This window comes from Lissotriton vulgaris, chromosome 3_1 (genome assembly GCF_964263255.1).
Source record: "Lissotriton vulgaris chromosome 3_1, aLisVul1.2, whole genome shotgun sequence".
Classification (NCBI taxonomy): Eukaryota; Metazoa; Chordata; class Amphibia; order Caudata; family Salamandridae; genus Lissotriton; species Lissotriton vulgaris.
In genome coordinates this window covers 1,389,555,446-1,389,576,173 of record NC_141689.1, presented here as the reverse complement: position 1 = coordinate 1,389,576,173, position 20,728 = coordinate 1,389,555,446, and the positions used below count along the sequence as shown (strand labels likewise).

The window sequence follows — 20,728 nt, the reverse complement described above, 5'->3', positions numbered from 1 at the left end:
TTCTGTGTGTTTCAATTTACCTTCCATGTTCTTCAATAGGTACTTCATATGTACATCTTGCAAGGAAGATTTCCTTTTTGTTAAGAGTTTTTCCTTTTAATCCTGTACAGACCACACTCTTGAAGAACATATTTAATCGTAGCTAAGTAATGTGTACGCTTCTCTTATTATTGACCTCAGACAGCTCTTTCTCAAAAATCGATAAATAGAAATAGCATGCTGTTCAACAGTTTCTACACACTATCCCCAAAATAGAAGGGCAGCATAAGCTAGAGTGCTTCAAAAACGACTGATTTTTATTAGACAGAAACCAGCCACACTCCAAAACATGTACTCACCCACTTTTATTCAACACTAAAAGATAATCTGATAACAAATTGAAACAAACAGAACACAATAGGAACAATTTTTAGTTTGAATGAAATTGAAGGCAAGTGCTTTAAACAGAAGTAAACTGAGGCACACTTTAACTCTCTCTATTCGCTTCAAAGCATTCACTGGGACCCACGATGACATGCTTCCGTCAACAGTAAAGTCAATAAATGGAGAGTAGCATTCATCTGCTAGGTTGTATAAAGCTTTGTGGCCGGTAGGTAATATTGGTGTAAAAGAAGGAAATGGAACATGGTCAACATTTTAGGATGTGAAATATGAAATACTGTTGTACAACAATGGTTAAAAAAAAAAAATAACTAGGCACATTTATAACTCAAGCCACATTGTAGTGACAGTGGAAGTTTAGGAATTCTTCTGGGGTATCTTGATAGTCACAGTCTTCACTTCTGTGTAGGCTTTAAGCCCATCCTCTCCGAGCTCTCTCCCATTGCCAGATTCCTTGAACCCGCCAAAGGGAGTTTGGGCTGTGACAAGGTTATAGGTGTTCACCCAGATGGTGCCAGCCTGCAAAGCTTGTATGAGAGTTAGAGCTCGGTCGATATCCTTTGTGAAGATACCGGCTGCCAAACCGTATCGGGTATTGTTGGCTCTTTCAATAACTTCCTCGATCTTCTTAAATTTGAATATTGGTTGCACTGGGCCAAACACCTCCTCCTTTGCAATCTTCATGTCGTCTTTCACATCGCCAAACACTGTTGGCTTAATGAAGAAACCTCTTTCTCCAAAGCGCTCACCACCATACATGAGTTTAGCACCTTCTTTTTGTCCACTTTTAATGTATCCAAGAATTTTCTCAAACTGTTCTTTGTCAACTTGAGGCCCTTGTTTAGTGTCCAATTCAAAGGGATTGCCCACTTTTCTCTCTTTAGCCTTCTCCACGGACCGCTCTAAGAATTCATTGTAAATGGACTCTTCTACAAAGGTTCGGGACCCAGCACAGCAACACTGTCCCATGTTAAAGAACAATGCTTCGTGACACTGCTCAACCGCATGCTCCATGTCTGCATCCGCTAGGACAATACTTGGACTCTTGCCACCAAGTTCTAAAGTAACCCTCTTCAGATTGGTCTCACCGGCTGCCTGTTGTATTAAATGACCGACTTCGGTAGAACCAGTGAACGCAATCTTGTTGATATCCATGTGCCGTGCTATAGCAGCACCAGCTGTGGGCCCATATCCTGAGAGGATGTTCACAACCCCAGGTGGAAACCCAGCTTCTTTGATTAGGGAGGCAAAGTACAAACCTGTGAGAGGGGTTTGCTCTGCAACCTTCATCACTATAGTGTTACCAGTAGCCAGAGCAGGGGCGAGCTTCCATCCCTGCATTACCAAAGGAAAATTCCATGGAATAATTTGTCCACAGACGCCTACTGGCTCATGTCGAGTGAAACAGAAGTGGTCACCATCCATGGGGATGGTCTTCCCATGCCATTTGTCTGCATAACCTCCAAAGTATCGGAATACCTTAATGACTTCATCAAGATCCAAGGCATAGGATTCCATGAAGGGTTTCCCATTGTCTAGGGTCTCCAAAGAGGCCAAGTATACCCGATCTCTTTCCACAAGGTCAGCCAGGCGATTTAGAAGACGGCCACGTTCAGAGGCATCCATGCGCCGCCATGGTGATCCCAGCCTAAAAGCTTCGCTTGCTGCTTTCACTGCTAGGTCGACATCAGCTTTGTCTCCTTCAGCAACATGGGCAATTACCTCTCCAGTTGCGGGGTTAATGGTTGGAAAGGTTTTCCCACTGACTGCATCCCTCCACTCATTATTTATGAAGAGTTTGTTGTAATGGACATCAGGCTTAGTCTGTGGATTCGGAACTGCTGCTGTAGAAAATTGTGCTATTGTAGGGCGTAGACAGGACGATCGTGGAAGCAGAAGACGAAGCATGTTCCTTAAAAGGAAAAAAAAAAGACTGCTTCAGAAACAAGCATAAGTATCTTATTCATTCAGGTCTCCTTCATTTTTGCATTACTTGGAATCAATTTCCCACCCACAAAGTCTTCAATAGATTTGCCACACGAAAATCACATTGGACTCAAATTCGGTATCGATACAATACGGTGGTACCCTGATACAGTCTCTGCTACTCTTGGTGCTATAGATCATAAAAATAGCAGAAAAGACCAGAAAGTAACTAGTTTTGGCAGGCAGTAGCGGCCCGTAGAGGGAGTGCTGCGGGGCAGTAGGGCGGGCGGGGGAGCAGCAATTAAATTTCCGTTCTTATACTTACTTCTATTTGTGGTGATCTGTCTTTGTTTTGTTATTTTTACACTTGAATTTGTATCTAATGTTTTGACTACTCCAACCAACTATTTAAACGTACTAGGCTAAAACACTCAGCAGGCAAATTGGGTGACATGAAAGCCAGCCAATGGTAAGGAATGGGTCACCTCCAGCCCCTACATGTTCTTGGTAAGCCCACAATATTTCTTGCAACAGACAGTGCATGCGCCATCTGATGGGCTCTAACTAAAAAGGCTTTCATACAGTGCTTAATTTGTAAAATATTAAGTGCAGGTGCTCCCAATTCTTTAGGAGGCCACACCGACTCCCCGGTTCCTCCTACTTCCTCCAGTGGCTCCACCCACTTCACTTATTGGCTCCACCCAAACCCATAAGCCTCAACAGATCAGAGCTACCTCCTCACTTCTGGAGTTCCGCAAGAAGGTGGAGCCCTGGCTCTTCACATAAGCACCTCAATGGCCTCTCACATACATACATCCCCAAGCACCTGGATAACCTCGAGTGATTAGTTCACTATACAAATCAATATTACATAACATAATATAAAATAAAGGAAGCCTATGACAACAACTTAAAAATGTGAACTCAAACTATAGAATGCATGTAAATTTCAAAATGCAGCTTTAGGAACGGCCATTTGAGGACTTGAAGCAGTTTTGCAAACTAAAGAAAATGTGCTTGCACTGCGCTTTTCAAAAGAAAGGAAGGGATGAATGAAGGAATACATTAAAGAAGACAGCAACAAATGCAGGTGTGAAGGAGAGCAATGGAGTGAGGAAACAAATAAGTAATGGATGAAAGAAGGAGAAAATAAGAAAAGAAAGTTAATGGAAGAAATAAAGGAATTGTGCGATAAAAGAAGTGAACAATGTGTAATGGATGAATAGAAAGAAGAAAGAAAAGGAGGAAGAACAGCAGAAGGAAGAGTTGAGGATAAGCAAGGAAGAAATTAAAGAAGGAGTAGGTGAAAAAAAGGAAAGTAAGGAATAAACGGAGGAAAAAATGCACCAAGGAAGGATGGGGAATGAATGAGGACATATGAAAGCAAGAATGGAAGGAAGAAAGGAGGTATGGCTGGAGGTGGGGAGGATGAGCACAAGGAAAAAGATGGGACGAAAGAAAGAGGAGGTCAAGGGAATGGAATGGATGAGAGTTTGAAAGGTACTGTATGAAGCAATGACAGAGGGAATGATGACAGTTTAACATTGCAAAGAAATTGGAAAACAAAAGATAAAAATAAATGTCTGTGTCCTTATGTTTGCAAAGCACATTTTCAGCAGAGGGCGCCTTGACACCAAATTAAATCCAGCTCAATGGCACTCATTTTATCGACCTCAGAAAGATGAAATATTGAGTGGCCACACCAAGATTTAAATGTATGACCCTGAAATCAAACACTGATTCCTGGAGTGGATATAAAGATATGTACAAGAAGGAAAAACATAAAAGGGAAAGGGAGGAAGGAGAGGTCTGAAGGAAAGGATAGATGCAAAGATACAAAGGTAGACAAAGAATGTGAAGAGAAGTGGGGAAAGCAGAGATTGGGAGTGCAAGATTGGAGTGAAACATGATGAGAATGGAAAGTGGAAAGAGGAGAAAGGCAAGGTAAGAAGAGCAGACAGCGGGGAGCGCATGAAAGGAGTGTGTAAATGAAAGATAAAAAATTAGAAGCAGTTAATGAGGAGAGGCGGCAATTAAGAGGAAACGTGGATGTAGGGCAGAAAGTGAAGGAAGAATGGAGAGAAGCAAAGGAGTGAGGTGTGAATGGGGGAAGAAAAGAATATACAGAGGGAGATCCCTCTTTCCCCTGCCCCCTCCACAGTTCTGGTGCAGCTTTCCTGTGACTGCTCTGATTACTAGGAGTGGACTAAGTGGATATTGAGTTATGTGCTGCTCCCTTTTTGCACTGAACCTTAAAGAAGGAGCACAGAGAGGGGCTGATCTTTACAGTTAGTTAGTTGGTTTACTTATTTTCCTCCAGAAAGCCTGAGAGTTCTAATTATCACCAGATCAATTGGGTGGGGGCAGACACCAAACCCTGCGGGGTCAGAGATGGAAGCGCTGTAAGTTTTCCCTTTCTGAGTGTATCTTCCGGTGTTCCACAAATATTTTGATAATAAGGGGGGGGGGGCCTGGGTTGGCTCTACCCAACTAGAGACCCAAGGCTTTCTTGTGGGACAAAACTGGGACGTATTAAGCACTCTGAAGGATGCAAGTAAATTGGCAGGGGTCTTGGGAGGGGCAGATACAAGACGGAAAAGGAAAACCATTGAATAAGAAGCAGGCAAAAGAGAATGGCAGGAAAGCCAACCAATTGAAAGCAATGGGAGGGCTCTAGGTTCCTGTATGTTCTTAGAAGGCCCACAATATGCCTCACAACAGCGCCTGCACGGTTTTGCATGCTCTATCTACAACGGACAAGGACACAGACCTGGAGGCATAGAAACATACAATGAAACGGATGCATGGCCTTATAGATAAGAAGACAGGCTAACACATATACAGAGAGGCCACTGGAAGTACAGAGAGCTAATATGGGCCCTTAATGATTTATACTTTGGAATGTATTATTTTAAATCACACACTGAAAGAATGACAGGCCAGCCAACTTAGTCAAGAGTGTGAAGGAATTCAATTACAGACATCTTGACTTCACAATTATAAACTGTTGTCCTTCTGGCAACCTTTGCTCTCCTTAATTAAGTGAAATGCATTAATTTAGTGTTGCTTGCTGAATCTCTAAAAAGCATATTCTCTCTGGTGTGCCACGCTAGAAAGGATCTCATATGCAATTGTTGAGTGATGTCACACATTTTTTGTCTTTGTTTGTTATGGCTGATCAGATATTTCAAAAGTAGACTTTAAAACATATGTACATCGCAAAGGAAAAGAGCTCATCAGAGAACATTTGGCTTTTAACGGATTCATTGCCCCCGCTTAGTGGCATTTAATTACAACAGTGTCATATCATGCATTGCATTGTGCTCTGTCTGGGCTTGCCGATTGTGACACAGAACTGTTAATGGACGCATAATGCATGAGGCTGATTATGAATGGAGACCCACATGGCACTTATGCAGACTCCAGGACTCAGACGGTGATACCAATGATTCCCTCATATCTGCCTCCCCTCCATAGGCGGCACCATTTAAATTGCATTACTGTAATTGTATGCAAGTGTACACAAATTACTTTGCATCATTTTTCCTAATGCTTACACAAAATATGGCATTTTACTCCGTGCTAATCACGGTTGTTCATATTCCTATCATAAATAAGCCCCAGCAGCAATCTGCACATTTGTTAGCAAAGAAGTTTTCATGTATCACCTGGGGAAAACTGAAGGTGTATATCATTCTAACATGTTCCCTGTTTTACAAAGAAGACGGATCATCAGATGTTTACGTTCTGCAGGTGTATCCATTTTCTGGTGCTAACATTGCCATAGCTGCAAAGGTTTTAGATTGTTGTGTGACATTTTCATAATTTCTGTGCAATTATGAGTGACATTTGAACAACTATGAGTGACACTTTTCCGCGAGCAAAATCAAGCAGTGAAGATTAAGGAAACATTTGTATATCAGAAATGATATCCATTTGAGTAACAAGAAACTCTAAGAAGATCTTAAAATGGCTGCAATTGACGTATGGCTTTGCTGTTACTTAATATTGATGACTGCTGTAACTTCTACTTTATTGCTCTTTGTGTATCGTAAACGGCTGAACACCATTGCGTAGTATCATTTATATGCCTTATATCATGTATTTCATTTTTTAAAGCACTCCTACATCTTTCTGTCCCTATCTCACAAACAGTTTGTTTGTTCTATAGTGCTGCTCATACCAGTGCAGGGTGTCAGCATTTTACATCACACATTATAGAAACAAAACAATTCATTCATGGAAAATCCAGTCTTGCAAATGTAAATCGTGGCACATTTCCACTGACAACAGCTAAAATGTTTTCATAAAAGGTAGTGAGTGCATCCATCCAGCAATAGTGTGGGTTGAAACCGAAGCGCTTAGAAGTGTTCGCAACCATTCTGCCTGGTGTACAGTAAGAACTCCAGCAGAAATATCAAATAAGCAACTTGGGGCTCAGGCAGCAGGATAATCGAAATGATAAACATTCCACAGTGTCACTTTATCATACTAAGAAACACCAGAAGGCGCTGCAGCACCCTGATCGCTCGCTGTCATTCATTATCATGTTAACTTAAAGCTCACAGAGGCTGATACTTACTTGGGCCGCTGCAGAGTCCCAAGGAGCGTGGCGATGACGGATCTAATAATTACTAAGTCAGCGTCTCTCTGCATGGCAGTGTCAGTCAGTCAAAAATAACTATTTGGTTTGTCACAACCATAAAGTATACATATAATGAAAATTAACAGTTAAAATGTACATGCATGGCAGTGGCTTCAGGCTCAATTAGGCCCCGAGCCACCACAGGCCACCGTAATTCGGGTTTGCCGGCCACTTCAGTGATAGTAGCCCTCTAGGCTGTCTCTAGTCCAGTGAGTCCCAGGCATGGCAGCTGGGGTCAGCTGCCTCGTGGTCACAAAGGTTCTTGGAGCACACCATGCTGCCCGGGGACACACAACAACATTGACATCACAGGAAATCTCCAAACGCAGCATTCCCACCCTCCCAGCGCTCCTGTCCGTCATAGCCAGGCAGCCCTGTGCCAGAGCCGAACTAAAGCCACTCAGAGGCTAAAGGTGCCCCATTACTGGAATAAACCTCTGCCATACTAACTCCGGAACCCCTCCAGGCAACGGGGGGGGGGGGGGGCTTCTACGTCACCGAGGGGTGGCCTGCTTTTGTGCTAGATAGATGAACTATTGCTTGTCTGAAATCTCTCACCTCCAACTGCCCTAACATTTTAAACAGCGCTTGTTTGCTCACAGGACGTTTAGGGGATTCAGGACGGTTTCCTTTGCCACTTGCTCTGCTTGCTTCATGTCCTCTTGTTGAACTCAGCTGCTCCTTCTGTATTTGGAAAGATTCCAAAGCGCCACGGCCAGGGGCTTAGATGGGGACTCCTAATCAGCTTTCATGCTGCCTGGAGTGCCCCAGAAGTCAATTCGCGCCGAGGCCTGCCTTTTTTGGCAGAGCCTTGAATCTGCCCCTGACCACAGCCCCGCTCACCGCTTCACTCCTTTCTCTGCAGCTGACCAACTCCGATCGAGGCCCAAGCAACTAAAGAAATTTCACCATTTAAAAGTCAGCACCTGCAACACTAGCATACCCATGGCTCTCAATTCTCTAGAAATAAGTGCTGGTGCTTAGCACTGGAAAGTACCTGCACAAATTAAGCACTGCTTTCATAGTGTACTTAATTTCTGTTAGCACTTTTGCCCTTACCTTAGTATCTCATCGGTCTTCATAAGGGTGTTGTAGGACATAGGGTAGGCTGGGGGTGGGGATGGGGCAGGTGTCAACCTGTCACGTCACTGGAGTCAAAGTTTAATGTCACTTCCAGTACCATTTCAAAAAGAAAAATTGATGGACAGAATGCAGAACAATGTCCTACATTCACCCCAGTTCAGAGGTCTGGGCCTAAATCCATCATTTTTTTTCTCACCATGCCTTTCCAGTTTGGACCCAGACATGTGCAAATCAGTCTTGACCCTGCACCCCATGGGAACAGCCCAGCCCGAACTGCCAGGCCAGATCCCCCCTGGACTGGAAACAAGCATCCTAGGACCGTTTTCTTGCGTTCAGCCCTCATCAGCCAGGATAGCTAGACTCTAGTGGCATGGAGAACACAGGAACCACTGATTTGCATATGGCAGGGTCTAAACTGGGGTGGCATGGTGAGCAAAAGAACCATGGATTTAACCCAGATCTCTAGGCTGGGGTTGAATGTATGATTTATTCAGCATTCCGTCCATCATTTGTTTGCGTAGCACTTTACACCCTAAATGGGATGGATATGCCTAGACGTGGGTCCCTTGCTCACTGTGCCACTGGATTCAAGATAGCCTGGCTGATGGAGTAATACCCAGAAACCGGTCCCAGGATGCTTGTTTCTAGTCCAGGGAGGACCTGGCTTGGCAGTTCCGTCTGGACTGTTCCCATGAGGCACAAGGTCAAGACTGATTTGCATATGGCTGGCTCTAAACTGGGGTGGCATGCTGAGCAAAAGAACGATGGATTTAACCCAGATCTCTTGACTGGGGGTGAATGTATGATTTATAAAGCATTCCGTCCATCATTTGTTTGCGTAGCACTTCCAGTACCATTGGCATGTCAGTAAAGCATCCCTATGAAAGCTCATAGGGCACTGGAGACTCAATTAGTTTGGTACTCGATGGAACCGTAACTTTCCTGCAGAAGACCTGTCCATGCTAAACGAAGGCAAATCAAACATTCACTTGACGGCCTACAGTGCTTGTTAGAAATTGAACAGTTACGTTTCTTTTTAGCAGAGGAGGCAGTGTTTAATCAAACAAAAGATTAACAGGAAACCTCCTGCTCAAATGGCAAAAAAGGTAAAAGGAGCCAAAATAAAAACAGATTATCGTGGAATGCATAAATATTCTTGCTTTAGAAAATGATCTTCCAGGGTTGAACGCCCACACATAGTGTGCCGCCTGATCTTACCTCTAGAGTAAGGCTGGCCCAGAAGGCATGCTTCAGCAGATTCTTTCATAAGCGATTTCATGGTCTGCCTGCTGGAGTATGTCATCGGGAGCAAGGGATGAGTGGTACTGAGCATAAGGATGAAAATGCACATGTAAAGTTTGACGCCATGGAAATGACGGTAGGAAGTAAAACAGGAGTAAGAGAAATCAGGCTTCCAACATTCAAGGTACAAGAGGCACCCAAAGCAAATGGGGATGATGAGGTGACAAAATGGAGTTGGTTTGCTGGTACCTTAAATGGGGTAAAAACACAGAGTATAAATTCCATAGAACAAGGGTAGCCAAGTGGGGAATTTTATCTCATGGAATGTGGCGGGGCTAGGGAATTCTTGTTATAAGCTCAAATCACTGGTTGAGATAAACCCCATGATTATCTGTCTCCAAGAGACATGGGCCATGGAAGAGTTTCAGTTAAAGAATTATTATGTGTTTTGCAGTCTAGCAAAAAAATCCACAAAAGGGCACGCAAGCGGAGGCCTAGCTATTTTGCTCAGTAATAATATAGCTTGGGACCCCGTGATATACAAACACCCATCAAATTGTTGCATTTGTGCAAAACTGAAATTGGGAAATGATAATTTAGGGAATGTAAAGTTTTTGTTTCTGGTAAATGTGTACATCCCCCCCGGGGAGAGCATCCAATTCATTGGTTGACTCTATTTGCAGTTTTGCGCATAATTTGTGTAATACGGAAGAAAATGGGCATATATTGATGGTAGGGGATTTTAATGCTAAAATAAATAATAGTGCTGCGATAGTTTACTCTCATACAGATTTGGAGGAGGTGTGGGATATTCCAGAGCCTGTATTTCCGGCTCAGTTAAAATCTGATAAACGCGGCCTTTCCCTTTTACAAAACCTTAGGAATCTTGGTTTAATATTTTTGAATGGTAGATTTCCAGAGGACTCACCGGCATCTTATACTTTTGATGGTACCTATAGTCAGTCCCTTATTGATTATATGGCAGTTTCCATTCAACTGTTTAGTGCGTGTACACATTTTAAGGTACTCCCCTCTACGATGAGTGACCATAATATTTTAATAGTACAGATGGTCATAAATACCAAGAAGCCCGAACGCTGGAACCAGAGGAAGGAAAATGTCACCTACTCCGTAAACAATGGCCGTACCTATTGGTCATATAAGGCACTGCCGAATTTCCAGAGGGTTTTTAAGAATATTGCATTTAGGCCTAGTCTAGAGATTCCGATTGTGAGGTATGAGAGAGTCTTGGCAGCAATCAGAAAATTGGGAAGAAAGAAAAAAGAGAGTAGAACCTCCCCCACAGTATTAGTTTCATAGGAAATTAAAAACTGAATAAAGAGATTAATGAGTTGATTAGACTCCAATTCAAAGCCCCTAGCTTAAAAAATCAGAGAGAGATTCATAGACTTAAACAGGTACGGAACAGAAAAAAAGTATCAGATAGGAGGAAAGTAGAAGATGAAAAATGGATAACTCTTCGTGAAGTGTCCTTAACTGGGGACACCAGAAAGTATTGGGCATTGATAGCGAAATGTTGTGATGGTAGAGAAAAATCTAAACCCATTTTAATCTCTGAATCTGAATGGTCTACGTATATTTCCCAACTGTATGCCCCTAATCAATCATCTGACCAGTGTGAGGGAGTTCTTAAGTACTCAGAATTGGGGGTTGACGTAGGGGAACCAACAGAATTGGAAATTGTAGAGTATATTAAGGGATCAAGATACTCCGGGGCAATGGGTCCAGATGATGTTCCAGTAGCCATAATAAAACAGGATTGTGAAGATTGGGCAACATTTTTATATCCATTGTTTGCATATTGTTATGACACTGGAAACATCCCGTATTCCTGGAAAGGAAGTATATTGGTTCCTTTATATAAGAAGGGTTCAAGAAATTCCCCGTCTAGTTTCAGACAAATTTCCCTCTTAGACGCAACGGGGAAACTGTTTGCGAAGAGTATTCTTGGCCATCTGCAAGAGTGGGCTTTTGGGAACAACCATATACCTCTGGAACAAACAGGATTTCGCAAGAATAGTGGTACTCTGGACAACATTTCTGTTTTACAAACGTTAATTGAAAAATATCCTATGGGCCGAGGGGTCCCGTTGTACACCGCTTTTATAGATTTCTCCACAGCGTTCGATAGGGTCGATAGGGTCGATAGGGGGACGCTGTGGAGGAAATTGGTGACAATGGGGATCCCAGGGAACCTTTTAAGATTAATAATTGCACTTCATTCCTTTACGTAGACACAAGTATTATTGGGGGGGGATCCCAAAGCCTGTCAAGGAAAATATATACCCACAACGGGCTAAAGCAGGGGTGCCTTTTGGCACCTCTACTTTTTTCTATTTATATTAATGATTTGCCGAGTAGTGTGGGACGGAGTAAAGGTGACCCCCCCCCCCCAATTAGGTCCTCTCAAATTAAGTTGTTTGTTGTATGCAGATGATGCAATAATAATGGATCTAACACCAATTGGGTTACAAAGAAGACTGAGGGAGTTGGTTAAGTACACAGAGGAGCATTTTTTTTTAAATAAAAATTTTAAAGAGCAAAGTCATGATTTTTAGTTATCAAGGGTGTAAAGTGAGAAAAAACCGGAGTTGGTTTTTGGAAAGTGAAAAACTTGAAGTTGTGAAATTTTATCCATATTTGGGAAAAATATTCTCAAACAGGTGCTCTGCTAGCAGACATATGGATCATTGCAAAGGGGAAGCTATTTCACAAGCATATGCAATTAATCGCCTTTACATACAATGTGGGAAAAGACATTTTTCCCACATCATTGCGGTGTACAAAATAAAAATACCGCCGACATTGAATTATGCAAGTGAAACAGTAGATGAGTGTGAATGGCCCAAATTTGAGAAGGTGGAGGGAAAGATTTGGCGCCAAATATGTAATCTGAATTATACTGCGCCAATAGCGGCACTTAGGCTCGAATTTGGTCTACTGTCAACATATGTGTTATCAATGGCTGCCTGTTTAAGATGGTGCAATGCTTTGAATAATAGCACCGATAATTTATTGAGGGCAGCATTGCAGAGAAATATTGTTAAATATGAAGGGGAAACGCGTAATTTTTAGAAATTACACCAAGGCTTTAAGTATGTTCGGTATGGATAAGGAAGGGGCAGCAGTTTTATTTAAAACCGTGTTAAAACTGATAATTAAGAAGTCAATTTATGTGGTCTCTCGTGAAAGATATACGATACTATGTTCATTGAATGGGAGGATGGACTGTATTGCGGGGAGTTCTATTGTCAAAAATCCCCAGCCATATGTTCTGTGGAACTTGGAACATAGTGTTCGCAGAGTTATTCTGTTGCTAAGATTGAATTTATTACCCCTAAGAGTTGTAACAGGTGCATGGAAGGGTATTCCCAAAAATGAAAGATTTTGTCATCTGTGTAATTGTGGAATACAAGATCTGAATCATGTTTTGATTGTGTGCCCCGCACTTCACGCCATACGACGAAGATACTTAAGGATGCTTTTTTAAAGTATAATATTTACACAGCTGAACAGGCCCGTAATTGTCTTATGTCCCCTCCATCTGTACTGATGTGTTTTAAAATTTTTCGTTTTTTTAAAGAATTTTTAAATGTCTATTAGGATTGTAGGATTATAATATTTTTAAGTGAACTGAAAGTTTGAAATACTTAAGGTAAATTATCTTCATTCGTTGTTGTATCTGTTAAATGAAATTGCACTAAGCACTTGCACTTTTCTTGTATGATATGTAAATAGTTGTTTAATGTTTTGGGGTTGAAATGTCTGTATAGCTGTTAGGGGAGCGTTGGTAATATCTTCGCCATATTTTGCACAGAGCATTTGCACTTTTCTATGTCAATGGATTGTCTTTCCCTTCCGCTAAACTCGGATTACATCTGGTACTGTTTTGTGTGTGCAATTTTAAACTCCGGTATTTCTTATTAATTCCTCTGTGTACTAATTTTGTTTAAGGTTCTCCGTACTGCCCATACCGTGTTTTTAACTGAAAAATACCTTTTGTATTGATATGACGTATCCCAGTGTATAGTTTAGTCCATTGTAGGATAGGTCCTCCCCTTTAAGTATTGGGATTGTAGTATAAAATTGTACTTTTTACTTTGTATTTCTGTATGTAATGAATGATGTTTTATATATGTATTTTATGTGGAATTCTTCGGAATTCTAAATCATAATAAATACTAATTGTGATTGTGAATGGTCTGCCTGACACCAGATGTGGTACATGAAAAATGATACAATTACCATTTCATTTCCCCTCTTTTCTAGCACCCTCCCTCCACAATATCCTCTTCCTGCAAGCAAACTCGTCAAGATCATGAACCAGCTTATAATGCACTTTCGACCAGGAATGAGGCACACACATAGTGTCAAAAAGACAGTGTAAAGTGATCAGCCCAAGCAGCCAGGACTGCAACTGTTAAAGACAATATGAAAAAAGAAGTGTTTGCACACAAATATTAGCAAAGTAAATTCGAGTCATTGGCCTACACCTAGCCTGCCAAGTTAATAATTTTCAACAGTCCGATGCAACCAAGGCTGATCCTCCTCAGCTGTCACGGTAACGCTCCAGCTCTGCAGTACTTTGAATCGGAGAGTCAAACTAGTTTGTCACAACACTGTCACGAGGGCTCTAAGTGGGTGAAGCAGTAAGAATGCCAAAGGCAAAGCAACCTTACCTCATGGGGATAGATTTACCAACATATCAGAGGTAGCAGAAGGGACATCACACATCTGTGCCGACTAATACATCACGGGAAAAGACATGTTAACTTTGATCCTGCTGCCAAAGCAAGTGACATGCGACCCATGAAAAAGCATTCATGGGTATTTCTTTAGCAGGTGCCTTATTGTGTGTTTTTTTGTATATGCACAATTATTCAGTGATGACCACTCCCTTCCTCTACATGAGACCCTGATTAATATGGTCTTGTGCCTCAAGTTATACTCTGTTTCCATTACATTCTCATAAGTTAAATGAGAATTTCTACAGTAATTCTAGTCTTTCTGGTCAAAAGCTTGAAAGCAGCACCGCCACCCAGACAAAACTTAAAGCTCAACAAGCATTGGCAAAGCTAGTTGGTCATGCAATTTGGCATTGCAAATATTTACCAGCATGGGAAACAGCCTTTACAAAGTGGGCATTACAATGTAATGCCTTTACCACAAATCCCTTACCTATACAATGCCTTTACCAGGCATGTTTTTGCCACCCATGCCTTTACAACGTAGTGGTAATGAGGTACAAGGTAAGAGCACATCTATAGTCTGGGTGGACTATAGGGTTTCCATAGGAAGTGCCTGTTTGTGTTGCTAACAAATGTGGTTATGTTTAACAAATCTTCCTGAAACTTTCCCAAAAAAGTGCAACTTTGACTAGTTTGTGCATGTAAATTTTCAGGTTGATCCATCAAGTGAGGGATGAGAAAAAAAGGGGGGGGGTCTCAAAACAAGTTTAACCTATTCATTTTTCCATAGGAACTTTAGATACAGCTACAGGAAAATCCGCTGAAAGGAACTACACCGAATTCGGAAGAAAGCTAGATCCTAGTCCAGAAAGAGTGCTTTTAGTGTAAATGAGTTCAGTAGTTTGAGAAATTAAGTTAAGGTAAAAAAAATATATGTATCACATCGTGGAGGATATGTGTGTTGTCCTCCAGAGTGATGCCTAGCCAGAGGTCTTGACGGTCTTTGTCTGCCAGAGTTAAGGGCAACCCCTTCTAGTAGCCACAATGCCTCTGGCACCAGGCAGTGCCAAAGCAGATAGTGCCTTCTGGAAAAAAACCTCAGAGGTAAAAATCCAGAGGGCAAAAAACCTCCAAAGATGGCAGAGAAATCCAGGAGTGGATCAAAGGATCCAGGGTCAGGCAAAGAATCCTGGGGACAGACCAGTGACATGGAGTGGGCTGAAAAGCATACATGAACACTAGGGAAAAGAATACCAAACAGGAACCAGGAATCACTGGAACTAGTTGGGAGCGAAGCAGCTAATGACAAGACTGTTGAATCATTGCAAGGGAAAATAATTCAGAGTTCCCGTTTATACCCAAACACTAGGAAATTACATTAGAATGGGTGGCACCATAATGTATTAAGGAAACTTAATACTCTATGGACAGCAGCCATCTTGGATTGGGAGGCTATATCCCGTGAACCCTCACTTGAGGACTCTGGGAAGAAGAGTAATTTTGGTAATGGAGGTGCCAGAGAACACCCTAGCCCTTACTCCCTCAGGGAAAAGAACAGAGATGCAAGGGATCATACTGGCAGCCTGGGTGCCACAAGGTAAGTGGCTGTGAGGAGTGTTGCAGCCCGCCAGAACTCCCTGTACCTTTCTTGTCTTCCGCATGCAGCATGCCCTGCCCGCCTGAAGATGCTGTGGTACTCTGTGCTGAGCAAGGTAGCGGCACATTACGGCTGGGCCAACAGATCTCATGCTGAGATTGGATTGGCTGCCATCACCTCAACCAGTTGTGGTGGAAGTCAGACATAGTAAGGATACCCTGCCCCTTCTAGGCCTGGTGTTTCCCTGCCCGCTCTACTGTGGATAGGGAAACATAGGTTTGCTCGCACCAAGTTGGGGTAAACATACAAGTCCGCTCCCACCTGACAGGAGCTTAACACATGTACTCGTCAGTTGGGAGCAGACTTGTTTTCTGTTTCCCTGTCCTTACTTCTGAGTGCAGGGAAACATACACATATTGCTCCCACCCAGAGGCAGCATGCAGAAAAGAGCAGCTCTCTCAGGGTGGGAGTATTGCTGGCTCCCACATTATGGGGGGGGGGGGGGTTAGTTGGCTAGGGCTGTGTTGGCCCTGGGGCTCCCCTTTGCCCTTCAATGTGTTGCTTGGTGGGTGACCTGATTGGACACCTTTTATAAAGAGAGGCCCCTCAGGATAGGGTCCCTGGGGCCTGAGAAGATTCAGGGAGGGGGGGCACCTCCCCCTTTTTGTTGAGTTAGGCCCTGGGTCTCCCCTCCACTTTATTTGAATATGCCCCCAGGATATGGAGTACCTGAGAAGGCTGGGGGGGGGGGGTGCGCCCTCTACGTTTTAACAAAGTATGGCCCAGGACATTAGGTCCCCAGGGCCTATGAAGGCTCAGAGCGGAAGGCTGCGCGCCCACTCCATTTTCATTAAATACGACCTTGGGGTATGGGGTTCCCACGGCCCAAGAAGTTTCAGGAAGTGGGGGTCCAAGTAGCCCCCGTCCCCTTTTGAATAAGATATGGTTGTGGTGGATGGACTCCCTGGGGCCTTTGAAGTCTTAGGGGAGGGGCCACCTCCCCCTTTTTGTTGGATATGGCCCTAGGAAAAGGGTCCACAGAGCCTAATAAGGCTCAGGGAGGTGGGTACTGCATCCCCCTCCCCTTTATTTGAATCCGGACCCACAGAATGGGGTCCCCAGGGCATGAGAAGGCTATTTGAGGGGGGCTTTTTGAGCAGCTCCATGCACCCTCCCCATAACAACTATGTTTTGACCCCTGGAAAAGGGGTCCTGACGGCCCAAAGGGCAAACCCTACACTGTGCATACCAATTGCTGTGTACAGTGAAGGGCTGGCAGTCTGCAAGGGGGTTAGCCACAAGGCAGGCCCTGCGTCCAACCTACCAGCATGCACAGCCAAAGGCTGTGCTCAGTGTGGGGTTGGCTGCCGCCAAGTGGGTTGGTCACAGGCAGGCCCTGTGGCTATCCCTCTACAGCGCAAGGGCGAAGTCTGTGCCCAGTGTGGGGTTTGCTGACTGTGTGAGAGGGGAGGGGTTGGCCACAGTCCTAGCCCTAGGCTAGGCACTGCAGTCAACCTCACAGCATGGAGTGGACTGCCTGTGAGGGGTTGGAAGCAGGGCCTGGCCTAGTGCCCTTGCAATGCACTACTAATTACCCAGCATATTACATCGCACATGACATTTTTTATGACATTGATAATTTCATTGCAAATGTTTCAGTGATATTACGGAGGAGAAAACTGTGCATGGCGGGGTGCGAGTTATAGTTACATTAGGGTACGAGTGATAGTTACTTGAGATAGCTATAACTGGTGACTTTCTGTAATTTGGAGTTTAACAAGTTATGTTGCAACCAAACCTTTTATCTAACTAAAATGTTACTGTAGCAATTGTTTTATTTGTATGTATATTAGATAAACTACCTACTGGCGACCCCCAGTAGGCATAGGTAGGACCTGGTTTATATTCAAAAAGCGTTTTTTCTTTTGCCAATATATTTGGCGCCGTTTGACAAATCTTAGCAAAATTTTTAAAATTAATGGCCCACTCACTTTAGCTGGGGTGTTGAAAATGTCAGGGTGATTGGTCAAGCGGGGCTGTGAAAAAGGGGGAGTCCCAAAACACGTTTTCTCCATGTAATTTTCCATAGGAAACTTTAGACATGCTATAGCCCAAACTACTGAATGGAATTACACCAAATTTGTCAAAAAGGTAGCTTTTGGGCCAGTTCCTGAGAAATGTAAACATTTCTCAGATATACAAATATGGCCACGGAGAATCCGCAAACCCTCCAATCTCGTGCCGGAGATCTGATTGGCTGCCAACACTTCAAACCAGGAAGTATTGGCAGCCATCTTGTGACTCTGTTGAACTGACTCACAAGAAAAAAGTTAAAACAAAATTTAGAAAAGGGGGCTGGGTAGAAACACCCTGGCCCCTTAGGCCTGCGCAGGGGGTCCCACAGGGACCCCCAGGGCCAAAATAAGCATTACAAAATAATTTCTGCGGAATTTGCGTTGGATCCATGAACCTGGGCAAAGAAGCACCCCAAAAAACAAAAAGGAGTAAGCGTTTCATTTAATTAGGCCCCCGGGTGGGCGAGGTCCTGGGGGTAATAATCAAAATACATGCGGCGTCACTGCTGGTGGGGTCATATGGTCCCCTTGCCTCTAGACGGCCTCAGGAGTAAAGTAGGCTTCATACCCCAAGCAGCAATGTGCCAGGAGGCACATTAGCAGAGTGATGAGAAATGGGGCGTGGCCTCTGACCACCTCTCAGCAATCCTTCTCTGTGGGGTTTACTGGAGGTAACAGGAAGGCTATTTGGCCCCCAAGGACCCCCAGGAGCAAATGTGACTTCATCCCCTAACCAAGAGCACAGCAGGAGGCGCGTTTGCAGAGTGGTGGACAAAGGGAATGTGGCCTGCTATCAGAACTGAGCAATCCTGCTGTGTGGGACTTTCTTCCGGATCACTGTATCCTTAGGATTGGAGTGATGCTAGTATGGGTCCACCTCTCAATAGCTTCAAGTCTGAATGCTATGTCAGCCCAGACTATTGAAGTGATTAAACGGGGGGAAGGAAAGTTAGGGATCAGCAGGGAGGGAGACCTATAAAAGAAAGAACACTATTTAGAACCACCTCTTTCTTTACTCCCTCTCCCTCTATAAACCTTAATCACGTATGTATGAAACGGCAACACCTGTAAAAAAAGTTTTTTAAAAAGACAATGACCAGTCATGCATTTAGCAATCCAGAATGTTCTGCCATGTTGACCATAAATATTGTGTTGTTATGCACAGTTATGAGAAGAGGAGAAAGACCAATTGTTTACAGGATTTGTTACCACCAAAGGCAATATTAGATACTGTTCACAAATCCCTGCATACCCCTTTGCCCGGGCAGCCATGAATCACAGGGGAGGTGAGAGATATTATTCCAAGAATCTGTCACAATCCCCCTGCTATGTGCATAAACAGATAAACAAAGACAATAAATAAGCATGCTATTTCACTCATAGCATCTCCATTATGTACTCAAAATATTTCTTATACAATGGTGAGCATTCCTTCCTCATGTGGAACGCACATGGAATAGGAGGACCATATCCCCAGTTCAATTAGAGCATTGACAAGTAGGTAGAAGGTTTTGCAACAGTTATCAGGGTTTAGAGGAATATGAAGCACTCCCTGTAACATTTAGTTCCAGCCCATGACCCACAGTTCATAACACTCCAAGACCCAAGGAGTGTTCACACATGAAGAGAGCATCTTGAGAGATGTGAAACCACAACCCTCGCAGCCTCTTCCCTGCACGTAATCCAAATTTACAAACTCCACAGGCAGGGAAGACAGGAATATAATAAGGTGGAGCGTAGCTTGCACTCCGCATGAGTAAAAGGAAAGAAAAGGTCGCCAACGGAGAAAAAACAAGCGCAGTCCAAAGCAAAATAAGTGTAAACCGCTAACTCGCGGTTAACCTCAGCTTACGAGCCACTGACTCAAACAACCGCCTGTGTTCCAGGAATAATCGACTGCGTCTGATGGCCTGGGTCCGATTTATCATGCCATCAGGAAAACAGTCATGTGTGCGTGTCACATCCGGATTACGCATCATGACAGGAGTTTTAGTTCACAACACCCGATCGTCAGTGTCCAGGCTGGATTGCGGAATGCTCCCTGGTGAGACCTGACACTTACTGGAAGTAATAGGAGGGGTAGTTGGCCCCCAAGGATGTCCTTGGGGCCAACTACCCCACCTGTTACCTCCAGTAAGTCCCACACGGTGGGGTTGTTAAAAGGTTTTCGGAGGCCAGGCCACCCTTTCTCCACCACTCTGAAAATGCACCTCCTGGTGTGCTACCGGTTGGGGGATGAAGTGCACTTTACTCCTGAGGGCCCTTGGGGCCCAGAAGCCCTCTTGGTACCTCCTTTAAGTCCTACGCAGCGGTATTCCTGAGCACTGGTTGAAGGCCCTGCCCCCTTTCTCATCACTCTGCAAAACGCGACTGCTAGTTACAAAACCCTAGAATGTCACAAAAAAAACCCACAGGTTTCAGGGATGTTATAGTTAGGAATTAGCATTTTAAAAAAACTTTGCAATTCACTGAAGAAACCAAATGTTAGAGGGACGTTATAGGTAGTCTGACATTTCACTCGTACAAACCCAGAGAAATTCAGTCGTTCTAGTTAGCTGAGCTAACTGTAACACGTGCCCCCACAATGCACTGCCACACATACTAAATCACTCATGTCATGGTCAGTGACATCACTGATGACATCTCAAATTACATCACTGATGACATTGTCTACAGCATCTGATACACCCACTCACACCCCTATACAATATTTTATACCCCAACTGCCACGCCCACACAGCCATTCCTGAACCCATTCACAGAGCCATACCAGTACTTACACACCCCCTCACGGATTCATCGATCTATACACAAATCCCCTCGCTCACCCATACAGCCACTCATAGACCCCTTCATCCACTAATACAGCCATTGACATATCTGCTCACACAGCCATACAGGCACTCACACACTGAGTGAGTCACCCATAGAACTACTCACACCTAGACACTCACCCATACAGTCAATCATACAGTCACTTTCTCACCCAAACAGTTACACATCCACCCACTTATGTAAATAGGAACACATACTCACTCAGCTATACAGTTACTGACAGAACAGAAGCATG

At 43.7% G+C, this 20,728-nt stretch overlaps 1 protein-coding gene across 1 annotated transcript in view; it reads right to left on the bottom strand.

Moving 5' to 3' along the window:
• Nucleotides 1-329: 329 nt before the first annotated feature.
• The window catches only part of ALDH1B1 (aldehyde dehydrogenase 1 family member B1), a 48,582-nt gene continuing 28,183 nt past the window's right edge, over nucleotides 330-20,728 (bottom strand). Inside the window, exon 2 of the mRNA XM_086961859.1 lies at nucleotides 330-2,293. Coding sequence (XP_086817985.1) covers nucleotides 739-2,289 — 1,551 coding nt within the window. The 5' untranslated portion in view covers nucleotides 2,290-2,293 and the 3' untranslated portion in view covers nucleotides 330-738. The remainder of the gene's footprint in view (nucleotides 2,294-20,728) is intronic.